The 12,450-nt window shown below is 34.9% G+C and overlaps 1 protein-coding gene across 12 annotated transcripts in view; it reads right to left on the reverse strand.

Moving 5' to 3' along the window:
• Window positions 1-12,450, reverse strand: part of BAZ2B (bromodomain adjacent to zinc finger domain 2B) — a 126,634-nt gene that overhangs the window by 23,586 nt on the left and 90,598 nt on the right. For 8 of the 12 annotated variants that reach the window (XM_084288729.1, XM_084288738.1, XM_084288735.1 and 5 more), the window contains 9 exons: window positions 7,194-7,286; window positions 7,008-7,069; window positions 5,609-5,674; window positions 4,905-4,970; window positions 4,212-4,256; window positions 3,934-3,966; window positions 2,672-2,737; window positions 1,097-1,237; window positions 16-270 (listed from right to left, as the gene is read on the reverse strand). In XM_084288729.1, coding sequence (XP_084144855.1) covers window positions 16-270; window positions 1,097-1,237; window positions 2,672-2,737; window positions 3,934-3,966; window positions 4,212-4,256; window positions 4,905-4,970; window positions 5,609-5,674; window positions 7,008-7,069; window positions 7,194-7,286 — 827 coding nt within the window. The remainder of the gene's footprint in view (window positions 1-15; window positions 271-1,096; window positions 1,238-2,671; window positions 2,738-3,933; window positions 3,967-4,211; window positions 4,257-4,904; window positions 4,971-5,608; window positions 5,675-7,007; window positions 7,070-7,193; window positions 7,287-12,450) is intronic. The other 4 variants (XM_084288730.1, XM_084288734.1, XM_084288733.1 and 1 more) reach the window with 1 other exon arrangement.

A 12,450-nucleotide genomic window follows, 5' to 3' on the forward strand; every position in this document is an offset into this window, starting at 1 on the left:
TTTTTTTTTTTTTACCTTGTATCCTGTAACAAGTCCTGGATCACAAACAGCTGCAGAGACAAGCTTTACAAGCAAGTCTTGTACTTCTCCCATGCTGTCCCCTATGTTTAGCAAACCCTCTTGAAGAATACTCAGAGAAGGGACTTCCGTATTCACATCAAAGCCAAGAACTTTACCAAAGTTACGCAAGAACTGCACTACCATGAGACAATCTGAAAATGTGCTTCCAGCAAGAACAAGGCCTGGAATGCGAGGCAGCTCTGGCAAAGGCTGAAAAGTTAGGAAAAATAATTAAAGATTCAGTAGTATATTTCAGAGGATAACTTTTTGTTACTAGCTAGGGAAATTGGCTGATACGATCACATGACTTACAGTATATTAACAATAGAAGGTGAAGGCAATAGAAGAGCTCCTCCCCACCCCATCCATAAATCATTACTATTTATAAACTCATCATTAACATTTAACTTTTTCACTTAGTATTAATTAGTCTGTGGCCTCCTATAATTACTTTTTGACCAGGAGAGGTTCTCAGGCTGTATTCTGAGCCAAAGTACCATAAAAGGTGGCATAAAAATATTTCAGGGACACAGAAAGGGAAAATTCTCCAAAATTCTCTGGAAAAGATAGGCCTTGATCTTGAGATAAGTACAGTCCTGAAGGACAAGAACTGAGAACACAGAAGCTTGGAAGAGTAAATTTTTAATTTTTTTTTTTAATTTTTTTTTTTTTTTTGAATAATGGCTTAGAAGAGTTGCACATATGAGCAAAGCTCTATTTAGTGCCTACGTACTAAGAGAAAGTGCATGTTCCTGCTGTAAAAGCAACTGAGACTATGGCATTTTTATTAAAGCATTCATGCAAATTGTTTTTGGGAAGCAATCCACTTTTAAACAAAATAGTTTTAACTAAATATATCAATACCCACTTCACTGTTTCTCATATACTGTATTTATAGATTTTAAATACAGTTATCTTGTTATCTAGACCAAAACTTGAACGCTTGATGAGTGACTGCAAGAAAAATAGTTATTTTCACAACAGCAGAAGACAGAGACATGAGGCAAGAAAATACATTTTATGTTATTACAGTCACCTTCTGATCGGCTAAGCACATATCTTCGTTAGGCTTCTTTAGTTCCTTTGCCATTTCCAATTCCAATCTTCGTTGTTCTAGTTTACGTTCTTTATTTAATCTTTTTTCATCACGTTTTTCTTGCTTTAACCGTTCTTTCTCCTTCAATAGATTTAAAAGGGCAGAAAATAAAACCCGTGTACTATACTTAGAGTGTAACAGTCTAAGAATTTGAAAAGTACTACTTATGTAATCGTAGTAATTACTACAGAAATTAAGGAACCTGCATTCAAGTAAAAGGAAGGTAGAAACTACACAAACAGAACAAAATCATTGAATAGCAAATCTAAGATCCACTTAGATTTCTTTTAGATTCCAATTTAGAATCTGCATACACTACTCTATTACATGGACACGTAAGAGTCAATATTTCTAATTTTGCCAGTATTGTAGAGGTACAACACACTGAAATATTTTCAGCCACAACAATGTGTGTGGAATACGGAATCAACAATTTTTTCACAACAGTTGTTTTAATTTAAATTCCACCCAGCTGTGTAAAAATTAGATCTACTCCTAGGTAGTGCTGCTATGGAAAATGATCTTCATAATATTCAGCTCTTAGTAGCTTTATTTGCATGGTTATCAATATAATATGAAACATTATCTGGGCTATTACATTTTACACATTAACTTCTCAAGGATCAATTTCTCTATAGGACATTAAACTAAAAGACAGGTCAAGTAAAATTGCAGTTGCACAGGATATTTTCTCCCTTAAGTGACAAAATAAAAATCCTACTGAATATATGCATCTTTGTAATCATTCAGATGCTATGAATTATATGTTGCTTCCAAACAGCTGATTGGACAGCTCCTAGAACCTCTCCTGTTACAGTTAAGTGCACAGAACTCCTGATAAAAACAACTGGTGATAAATGCATGTTTAAAAACCATTTGTTGTTCATTGATCCTCAGTTAATTATAGGGAAAATGCTCATATACTCATGGTAGCTTGCTACCCTGTTTGCATAAATGAAGTGATTTTACCATTACATATTGCTACCCTGAAGTACATAGAACTCCAGAATAAGTAAAACCCTCATACTGTTAAGAGATGCATTCAAACCTCAAATATATGATGTGTTATCTCCATACCACCGAAGTCTTGGTCCTAAATTCTTACGAAAACCTTCTATTACATACATTTAAAGTGAAATGTTTCATGCGAGTAAAAAGTAAAAATTGGTTTTCCGTGAATGAGCAAAAGCTAAACTGATTGTTTATCTATACAGCATAAAGAGAATCTGAATGATAATTTTATTTTGCTCCATTTCACAGAAAGTCATTAACTCTGCTATTAGAACTAAAATAATTTTTATTACTCATATCAATTAGAGGAGGCAGGTGGCAAAAAACAACCTAGAACAAGAAGCAAAAATTTCTATCTTAGCATTAGATGAATGCATTTTGATGGGTTTGGATTAGGTTGTGCAGGTTCACACTACCAGCATCTCATAAATGGTCCTGGTCTTCTACAGATGACTGCCGAATGAACAAATGAAAACTTCAAAGTTTCACTGGTTAATTACTCACTTCTGCTTTTTTACGTGCTTCCATGGCTTTCATAAGCATCATATGTTGTCTTCTCCTTTCTCGTTCCTATTGAAACAGATAGGATTAGAACAAAACTATTCCACATGTTAATATCAATAGAAAAGCTGAGTACAAGTTTAGCATTAATAGACAAGTCACAGTAAATACTAAATATAGAACAAGAATGGCCAAGTCTGTGCATGTTTTAGTTCAGGTTTAGAAAGCAAATACAAGAACAATCAAAAGCAAAAAAGGTAAAGCAATGAATATGGAGACAGTGTAAAAAAAAGAAGCATACAGATTTACTTATGGTCAGTTGTGATGCTCCTTCATAAGCTGGCAGAACAAAAAGCATAATGGTTGGCTGGAACAGGTCAGTTACCTTACATCTGCTATCAGGGAACTTGCAATTTACTTCTTCAATAGCCAATTCAATAGAAATTTTTAAACTAGTCATTTTGAACATTGTAAATATTAACATTTCTGTGATCGAGAAACAAATTAGTATGATGAATTTTCTCAACTCTAGATCAGTTTTAACCAAGCTAGTGCTGGCGCAGCGCATATACATACGCACCGACACTTGAATTTACTGATGCCTGTCTTCCAATAAGTTATGCCAATAACTTCAAATGCATTAAGGAGCTGTATTCTAGAGTGGTACGTGTGTTTTTTTCTGCCTTAAAAACTGTAGAATAAGTCTTGGCTCCAGTAAAAGCAAAAGGTATTTTACCATCTCATCCAATGAGAGTAGGATTACAGACTAACGTTTCACTGTATAATTATAATGTTATGTATTTACACTGACTGAAAGCTAATTTGCTCAGTACTTTACAGACTTGGGAGAGAAATGATCCTAACTTCTAAAAGCAGGTTAATTCAAATCATATTTAAAAACTTCTAGATCCACTCCCAGTGAATGGGACAAAGTTTAGAAAAAGTATCCATGTGACAACCTATTAATTTTTGCATTAATTAATCCCTGATCTTATACAGTTGTCCAATTTATGTTGGGACATCAGCAACACAGATTTCTGTTTAAAAACTCATTTACAGATTACCATGTTCAATTTATATACTTTTGAGATGTCTTTTTTTCCCTTAACAGACAAGACAAGCAGATGTATGCAATGCACTGTGCTGTAAAGCCATGCAGCAGTATGTAATATGACAGCAGCCAGTGCTACATTTTATGCATTGCTATGACAACCATATCACAACCAAATCACAATGCGGTGTTAGATGTACAAAAATAAACATACCCATACCATATCTAGTCTATGCCTCTCCAACTCCTGGTAGAAAGAGTTGGCACAACATTATGAAACAGAAATCACAAAGTCATAAAACCACTTTTAAATCCCCCAAAAGACCCCAATACCAAAGCAAAGCAACAAATCATAAGATGAAAGAAAAATTGTGCAGGAATCAAACCCAGGAATTTAAAAAGGGCATATTTTGAAGATTTTTCCCCCACATTACTTAAGTAGTAGTTCACAACTGGCATTCTGCCTGCTTGGTCAACCGAATGTATACCAACCTGGTGCTTGAGAAGAACAGCTTGCTGCCTTCGCATCTCTTTTTCCTTAAGCAAAACAACAGAAATGTATCTTATCAAACTGTACTTACTATGATGAACATATTTGCTATACTAGAATAGCACACTTTAATTAAGTTTTCTTAGTTTTATTTCCCCATAAACCAACCACAGAACAGTAATAGCATATATCAAAGCAAATCTACTGAGTTGGGAGTTCAATGTTAAAATAAAACGCCAAAGCAGTAATAGAACTACTAATATGAACTACTTTTTTCCAGTGTCTGAAGAAGAGGTCCCTAGTCTCGTATGCATCTAGCCTATACAGGAATATTAGTTGGGAAGCAACAAAGCATTTTAATAGTGTGCTTTAAAAAACATTGTGAATAACACTATTGCAAAAGCATTTGAAGCTATGTAAACCAAGTGTCATGTAAGCAAAACTCCTGTTAATGGCACAAAAAAATAGTGTCTATGTCTATATATTCATGCATGCATGTATGAACGTTACTGTTTCTATATGACATAGGTGTAAAAAGGTCTGTATGTGTTACACATCTACAAAACATATGCACACTTAGATTTATTTTAATTCCATACCTATTCAGTTGAATACTCTTCCAAAAAATTGCTTTTCTGCATCAACATGTATTATGCATAACAACACAATTATTTTTCGAACTCATATAAACTAACCTTGATTCGCTTTTCAGCTTCCAGTAATTTGGCATTTGCTGCTTCTTCCTTCTTTTTCTTTTTTGCCTGTGCATGCAGAATAGGTCACTCAACAGCAACATCACAACTTGAAAATAATCTGACTATAAATAAAGCTACACACCATAAAAGGCTGAAAATGACATCACATATTAAGTGTACATTTCAAGTAATCTCTTCCTCAATGTATGTCACATAGTCAATCCATTCACTTTGTCTTTATTTAAATTAAGACAGGATAACAAGTCCTATGCAAAATTGCTTCACTTGGATATTATAACCAAAATTAAATAAATAAATAAAATAACAAAACGATAAAATATAAATGGCAAAGAGATTAAAAAATTTGTATTTGCATGATAGGAAACTTGAATACCAGTGATCTATTCTTGCTGTTACACTAGCAACGTAGTACATTAGAACAGCATACTAGTATTGTATACTAGTTTATTATAGCTTATATATTCATAAAATTAGTATTTTAAAACTACTGCCTTTCATACAAAGTGGAACATATTGCTTTAGCATCCAAATATTGCAAAATTGTACTTGGAAATTTTGTAACTGTCTTAAGTCCATATTGTTAGAACTGCTGTATTTGGTAACATTCTTACTTCATGTGTGGCTATTAAAGGACAACATTCTCACAAATGCAAACACGAAAATACTTGAGCCGTTATGTCTACCTCTAAAATTTGTTGAGCTCGAAGCTCTTTCTCCATTCTGATTTGCTGGATACGCTTAATTTTCTCCTACAGGGGAAGAAAGTTAATTCTGTTTCTTGAAAACAATATTAAGGAAAATTACTTCAGCAAAAAAAAGAGTGAGGTTATACACATATACTTTTTGTTATTGAGTCTCACAAGCATTACAGTCAATTGTTCCCTTACAGTAATGCACGTTTAGAATTTTTACTAGCATTAGAAGATGCCTGATATATCCCTGAAAAAACAGCGTTCACAGTTACGCGTAAGTGTTTGTGTTTAGGAAGTCACAGTATTATTATTTTATTTCTTTAACAGTTTTAAGATTGCCAGATAATGACACTATAAGTAAACTAGCAGCGTTCAAATTCTAGCAGGCAATGGTGGAGCTATTCAGGAATGAATAGAAATGGGAGTTTAAACACAAAAAAAGGACAGTGATTTGATGTAATCTTCCTGAAGAAGAGATACAGGGGTCTGTCAAACCATCATTGTCTGCCTTAGTTCTAGCAGTCTTTCAGTTGTGGCAACACGCAAATCTGAGTAATGTGAAACCCAAAGCACTTGATCTGTCAGCCAGTAACAGTCACCCACATGCAACCTGGTTAATGTATTCACAGTTAAGTGGACTTCAGTATCTTTACATTTTTAAAACATTCAGATACTTAATGATTAGTTTGGATGCCTTAATAACAAAAAAAAAAAAATTAAAAAGGAACTGACCCTACAGCCACAGACAATACGACATTATGTCTTTTTGAAAGCTTTCATGTTCCCAACGTAACATCTCACTATTTTGTTAAAATTCTGTTGTTAAAATAATGAAAAGCCTGTTACCATAAGTAGCTTCATTTGGTAATGTTTATACAGGCACATTCTCACTTTTGGTAGAAGCATTTGCTATAACAATATTTGGCAATACCTGTACATATAAAAACATGTTAATTCATTGGCATACTGAGATATAACCCTTCACGCACAATCTAAAACCACTGAGAGATAGCCAGAATCCATGAAGAAGCTAACTACACTCTTCTGGTATGTACAGAAACAGATATATTGCTGTTTGTTTTCACAGATGTAGTTAAAGGATGACCACATCACCACACTGGAGTAGCAGTTTCTGAATTTCTTACCAATATTGGCAAACAGCTACACGTATGCACAGCTTAAATCAACACAGACAAATCTGGGATGTCCTGACAGCATGAACTGGCATGACAACAGAACTTACATTTTTCAATAATATACAGTGTGCTCTGTAGAACTAGATTTAAAACATTCACTTTGTAACAAGCATACTTAATTTACAAAATAATTTAAAAAACAAAACTTGGTAATTTAAAACAAGAAGGGCTTAATTAGCAATCACAAAGGTTACCTGCTGCTTCATTATCTTTATCTGCTCTTTTTGCTTTCTCTTTTCTTCAGCTGCCATAATAGCTATAAGAAAGGCAAATAAATAAATTAGTATCAGCAGAAAATAATGAAAAGCATACAACTTCACATCAACAGTTCTCAAACTAGTCTTCCAGCATGCACAAGTTTTCACAAGTCTGATACTTGCCTTGCTGTTTTTTTGCTTCTTTGGCAGCTCGAGCTTGTTCCTGCTTCTGGAGTTTTCTGAGTAGCTTTATTTGTGCTGCTTGTCTAGCTATTTCTGTTATAAAAAAAGGAATTGAGTTCATAAAAACAGTGCTGTCCAACAATAAAGATACAGCTCACATTTCCTCATGCTTGTCTGAGGTAAACAAACGGAGAAAACAGTCCATTTTTTGTGCACGTTTATCTTGAAAACATTCAACTACCAACTACTTTGGGATATTTCCAATATACATATAAACACAGACACAAGCACAGACACATTTTTATGCATATATAATATGTATGTATCAGAAGAACTGTGCATAGCTTCTACATTAAGAAGTGTTTTATTTTTGGAGGAGAAATGTCTCCATAAAGTGTGTGATAGTATCCCACTAATAATGATGCTTTGCTTAAAGCTAGATTTCTTCTTTCTTTTTAAAGCAGAATATATTTGTCTCAAAGTACCGGATCATCATATCATTCACAAAGCACAAAGTTACTCTTTTCCTTATTTTTTACTTCAAATAATCACCTAATCCTTCTTGAACAATGTAGCAGAAGCAGACTCAAATGGGACAGAGTATTCTTTAATCATAGCTACTAATTAGCTTTTGCTAATTACTAACTTCCTGACTCATTCTAATATTAGAAGTGAGAACAGTACGAAATTTGGGTGAACTGTGCATGGACCCAATGATGTAGACAGTTATAGGAAGAATTTTTCTGGAGGCTCAATTCAGCTTGCTATTCAAAGTACTGAGGCCCAATACTTCCCTTATAGAATTCTTCAAAATAGTGCTAGCTTCATGTCCAACGACCAAGAGGCAGGCAGACATATGGAATGCCCATGTGTAGATCAGACACTGTTGTAGACAATTAAGAGCAGTACAAATAGGTACACTACAACTGGGAAACTTTCAGGGCCAAGGGGAAACAATACATAAAAAGCAGCTAAACATGAACTGCAACAGAACTGGAAGCTAGAAATTTAACTTCTCCTATGTGACCTAAATTCTAACTACGATCCATGGAAAAGCCAACAGAGTCTAAACTGGGACAATCCATGAGGAGGATGTAGTTAATGTGCAGCATGTCTTTGAAAAAGTAAAAACCAAAACCAAACAAACAAACCAAAAAAAAAAAAAAAGCAGAAGGTTAAAATCTACAAAAAAATGGCACAGCAAATTAGACCCACCTGCAATCCCATTCAACTGCTCTGTGCTTTATTTAGGAAAAAAAATTGAGTACTTCTAAATAAAGGCAAGAAAAAAAAAAAGAGGAAGTGAAACCAGAATTCTTGGCATCAAATGATAATCTAGATGTAATGAACATCTCACGTACATGTTAGAATGTTCTTTAATAAGATATGGCGTTGATGGGAATTACAGGAATATCAGTTGACCAGCCTTCTATGTACAGTATAGTATCAAGACATATAACAAAAATATTAAAGGAAGAGATGCTTGTAATCCATTTGGTGGAACATTAAAAGAAGGTGTAAAAAGCAGTCTTCAAGTGTGCAATCTTAAAGTGAATAACCTCGAAGCATTTAGAGAACAAAAACCCTTTACTTATCTAGGTAAATAAGCACTGTGCCACGTTTCAAAAAGGAAAAAGGTAGTTCAATAAAAAAAGACACGTGGCTCTTCAGAAAAGGAGGCTGTCAAAAGAAAACAGTGAGCACTTAAAAATAATAATTTTGTTCAAATAAAAACAGGAAAGCCTATGACATTAAAATTAAGGACCATGTTAGAAGGGCTTGAAAAAAAAATTGAAGAGATCCTTGCATAGGGTGCCTGAACAGACAGTGAAAGATCTTTAGACATATCAAAACAGGAAGCCAGAAATGCAATCAGGGGACCTAATGACAGAGGGAGTGTAGTGACACAACAAGGGTTAACAATTGTAAATTAAAAAAGGGTAGGTTTAAATTAGATGTAAGGAAGAAATTCTTTACTATGGGGATGGTGAGGCACTCTGGGAGGTTGCCCAGAAAAGTTTTGGATGCCTCATCCCTGGATGTGTTTAAGGCCAGGCTGGATGGTGCTCTGGGAGACGGGTTGGAACTTTAAGGTCCTTTCCAACCCAAACCACTCTGTGATTCTATTATTCTATGAAACAGGAAGAAAAAATGGCTTAGCAAAGAATATTAGTGAAGTGTTTGTGCTAGTCTCTATGGCTGAAGATGTTGGGGATATTCCCCAACATAGTGTATCGTCTACAACAAACAGGACAGAAGAGCTAGATGAACTGGAGGTAAATAAGATGCTAACTTCACACCAGGATTGGACAGAGTAAGCTCAGAAATCTGAAGGAACACTAACTTGGAACCAGAGAGGCATTGGTCTGGATGTTTATTGCATTAATAACAGCCACTTTTCACCTGTTAATAGGACTAGTGACTCCCATCAACAAAACAGACTCTAGAGAAAGACTCTTAACATGCTCATCTGCTATTTCCATTTTCTATTCCTCTTGAGCTTGAGAGGCTTCACTGAGTACACTGTAAAACACCATCTGTTGAGACAGTCAGCATGGCTTCTATAGAGGGAAATTCTTCCCAATTTCAGAATTTTACAAGCATGTCAGTAACAGGTTGATGAAGGGAATGTAATGGACAGAGCACATTTGAAATTTCAAAAAATCTTTGACAAGTTTCCAGGTCAAACATTTATAAATAAAACTAAGCAGTTACATCACCAAAGAAAAGCTCCTTTACAGACCAAAAGCTCATCAAGTGGTTGCAGGCAAAAGGTAGGGATTACCAGTCACCTTTTGTCATAGAGAAAAGTTAGTGGAGGGTATCCTCAAGTATCAGTACAAGAACCACCTTTAATTAATATCTCTCTTCTTCAGTGACTTGTAAAGGGTACAGAAAAGTTAATCCCCAAATATGCAGATGATATTAAGCATTCTGGACAATCCAAGGCTGTGCTGACACCAGGGGACTATGGAAGAGCCCTGCAAAGAGGTAAGTAAAGGCAGCAGAGAAGCACCATCAAAGAAAAATGTAAGGTAAAACATCTAGAAAAATACAAAAATCAGACACAAAAGAAGATAAAAGGGATGGAACAACTATGTTCTGAGAAAAGAGTAAGAATACTTGGGCTCTTCAGTTTGGAGTGGACAAGATGAATGACAGAAAGAAACAAGGTTTGCGAAGTCATCAATATGGCAAAGGACACAAATTGGAGAACTGTTATTCTCCAAATCCCACAATCATAGAACTATGGAACACCACTAAAAGCCCAATACTTTTTTTTGAAAATTAGAAAAACTTCTTTATTGGTATTTATCAGACTCCAAAAACTTCTTGTCATAGGAGGCTGTTAGAGCAAACATCAGGTTAAAAAGAGAGTGAAAAGGCTAATTCATGGGAAACAGTTTCATAAACAGAAAACAAAAGATTCAAGAAAACTTATACTAATATAATACTTCAGTATACCAGGGTGCATTTATGTGGGAATAATTGGACCAAGAAGCGATCAGGCTCGCATGCCTTCTCCCAGCAGCATCTACCATTGACGCTGCTGGAGAAAGAGCTCTGTGCTAATGAATCCCTGAAATGAGATACTACGGCATTTCTTATACTCTCAGAAGAGGAACAAAAAGAAGCAAGATATATTTGAACATATGAAAACATCAAATACACATTCTGAATCTTATTTTATATATGGACCATATGCTTTTGTGTATTTTACTAAATGATCTAAATGCTGTGTGTGGTAGGAAAACAGACATGGGAGAGTATTCTCCTCTCCTCTCCCCCCCCCCCCCCACCGCCTTTGCAGTGATCAATATGGGGAAAAGGAAGATACTAAATGAAGCAAAACATCTTATGATCAGTGACTGAGACTTATCTTTTCCCACTAAGAAAAGACTTCTTTAAATAATATCCTGTACCTCCACAATAAACATACAGCCTCTCAGCAAATGTTGTTCAGCACTTGACACTTCACTTACAAATAGCTTCCCAATTCTCATGCTGGGCAAAGCATGGTGGTGACCTTAACACTCGGGTAGAACAGCTGCAAAACGCTTAAAAATACTTTGCATGTCCTGAAAGCTGTTTTCTCTCTGTCCTTCTGTCTAAAGCATTACCATCGAATCTCTTAAACGTTTTCACACTGAACAGCACTCTTTGCAGACACAAACAAAAGAGATGCAAAGAACTGCACCAAGGAAATATTTGACACACACACAAGGAAAACCTGCAAAATGCTAGATAGATACCCCAAAATGTGTTTACAGTAAGCAAATGAAAGAGCAGTTCTGAAGCCCAAGTTAAAACATCCCATCTCCTGGAGGTAAGAATTTTTCATTAGCTCCATTTGGAAAATATGATACAGTTATGGACTAAAGAATTGAAATTCAAAGGTCACATACCGGATGTTTATTTAAAATACGGCCTTCATACCCTTGATATCTAGTAGTATTCCCTAACATTGAAGTGCTACTGTATACATTAGTACTGTGAACATGTGACAGTATTCAACATTATGGGTCTTAAAATCTTGTCACTATCAATGATTTCACAAGAACAGTGTTTTCCCTGGGGCAGCCAAAAGCTTCATAGAAATGCTGACTTCAATGGTTCTAAATTTCAGATGTGGTAGAAGTAGCTCCAAAGTTTTATCCATCCAGATTGTTTGAATTTATATAGCATTGCCATTTTTTTAAAGCAACTTTTTTTTTTTTCATTTTCAGTAAGGCAAAGGTGTGTTTTGTTTTGTTTTGTTTGTTTGTTTTTTTAAAAAGAGAAATCTACAAATGTAATTCCAAAAGCACAAACAAGCTAAACTGATTTAAGTAAAAAAGATCAATTTATTAAAAAGTGTTGTCCCTAGAAAGGGCCTTTCTAGTTTCAATTTTTGTTTTTTTGTGTTTTTTTTTTTTTAAATAAATCAGTGCTCTTGACAACGTAAATCATAACATTGTTCTCTGCCTAGTGAGACCAATTCTCTTTCATTCAGTCATAAACACCTTGTAGAGGCTGAGGGAAAAAATAGATTCTAAAGAGGGTGAAAAAGCTAATCAGTTTCAATTTCTTGTTCTAATGTTGTTTGAGCTGCTATCAGGATCACAGAGTTCTGATCAGTTTTGCCAATTTAAAGGAATATCAATAGCAACAAAAATACTGTATGTCTGCTTTTTTAATCTATATAACTCAATCTACGTAAACTACAGAATAAGCTCTTAGTCATACACCTGTGCACACATGCTTCTTCCCTTGAGTC

The sequence above is a fragment of the Netta rufina genome (genome assembly GCF_964035555.1).
Source record: "Netta rufina genome assembly, chromosome: 6".
NCBI classification, from domain to species: Eukaryota; Metazoa; Chordata; class Aves; order Anseriformes; family Anatidae; genus Netta; species Netta rufina.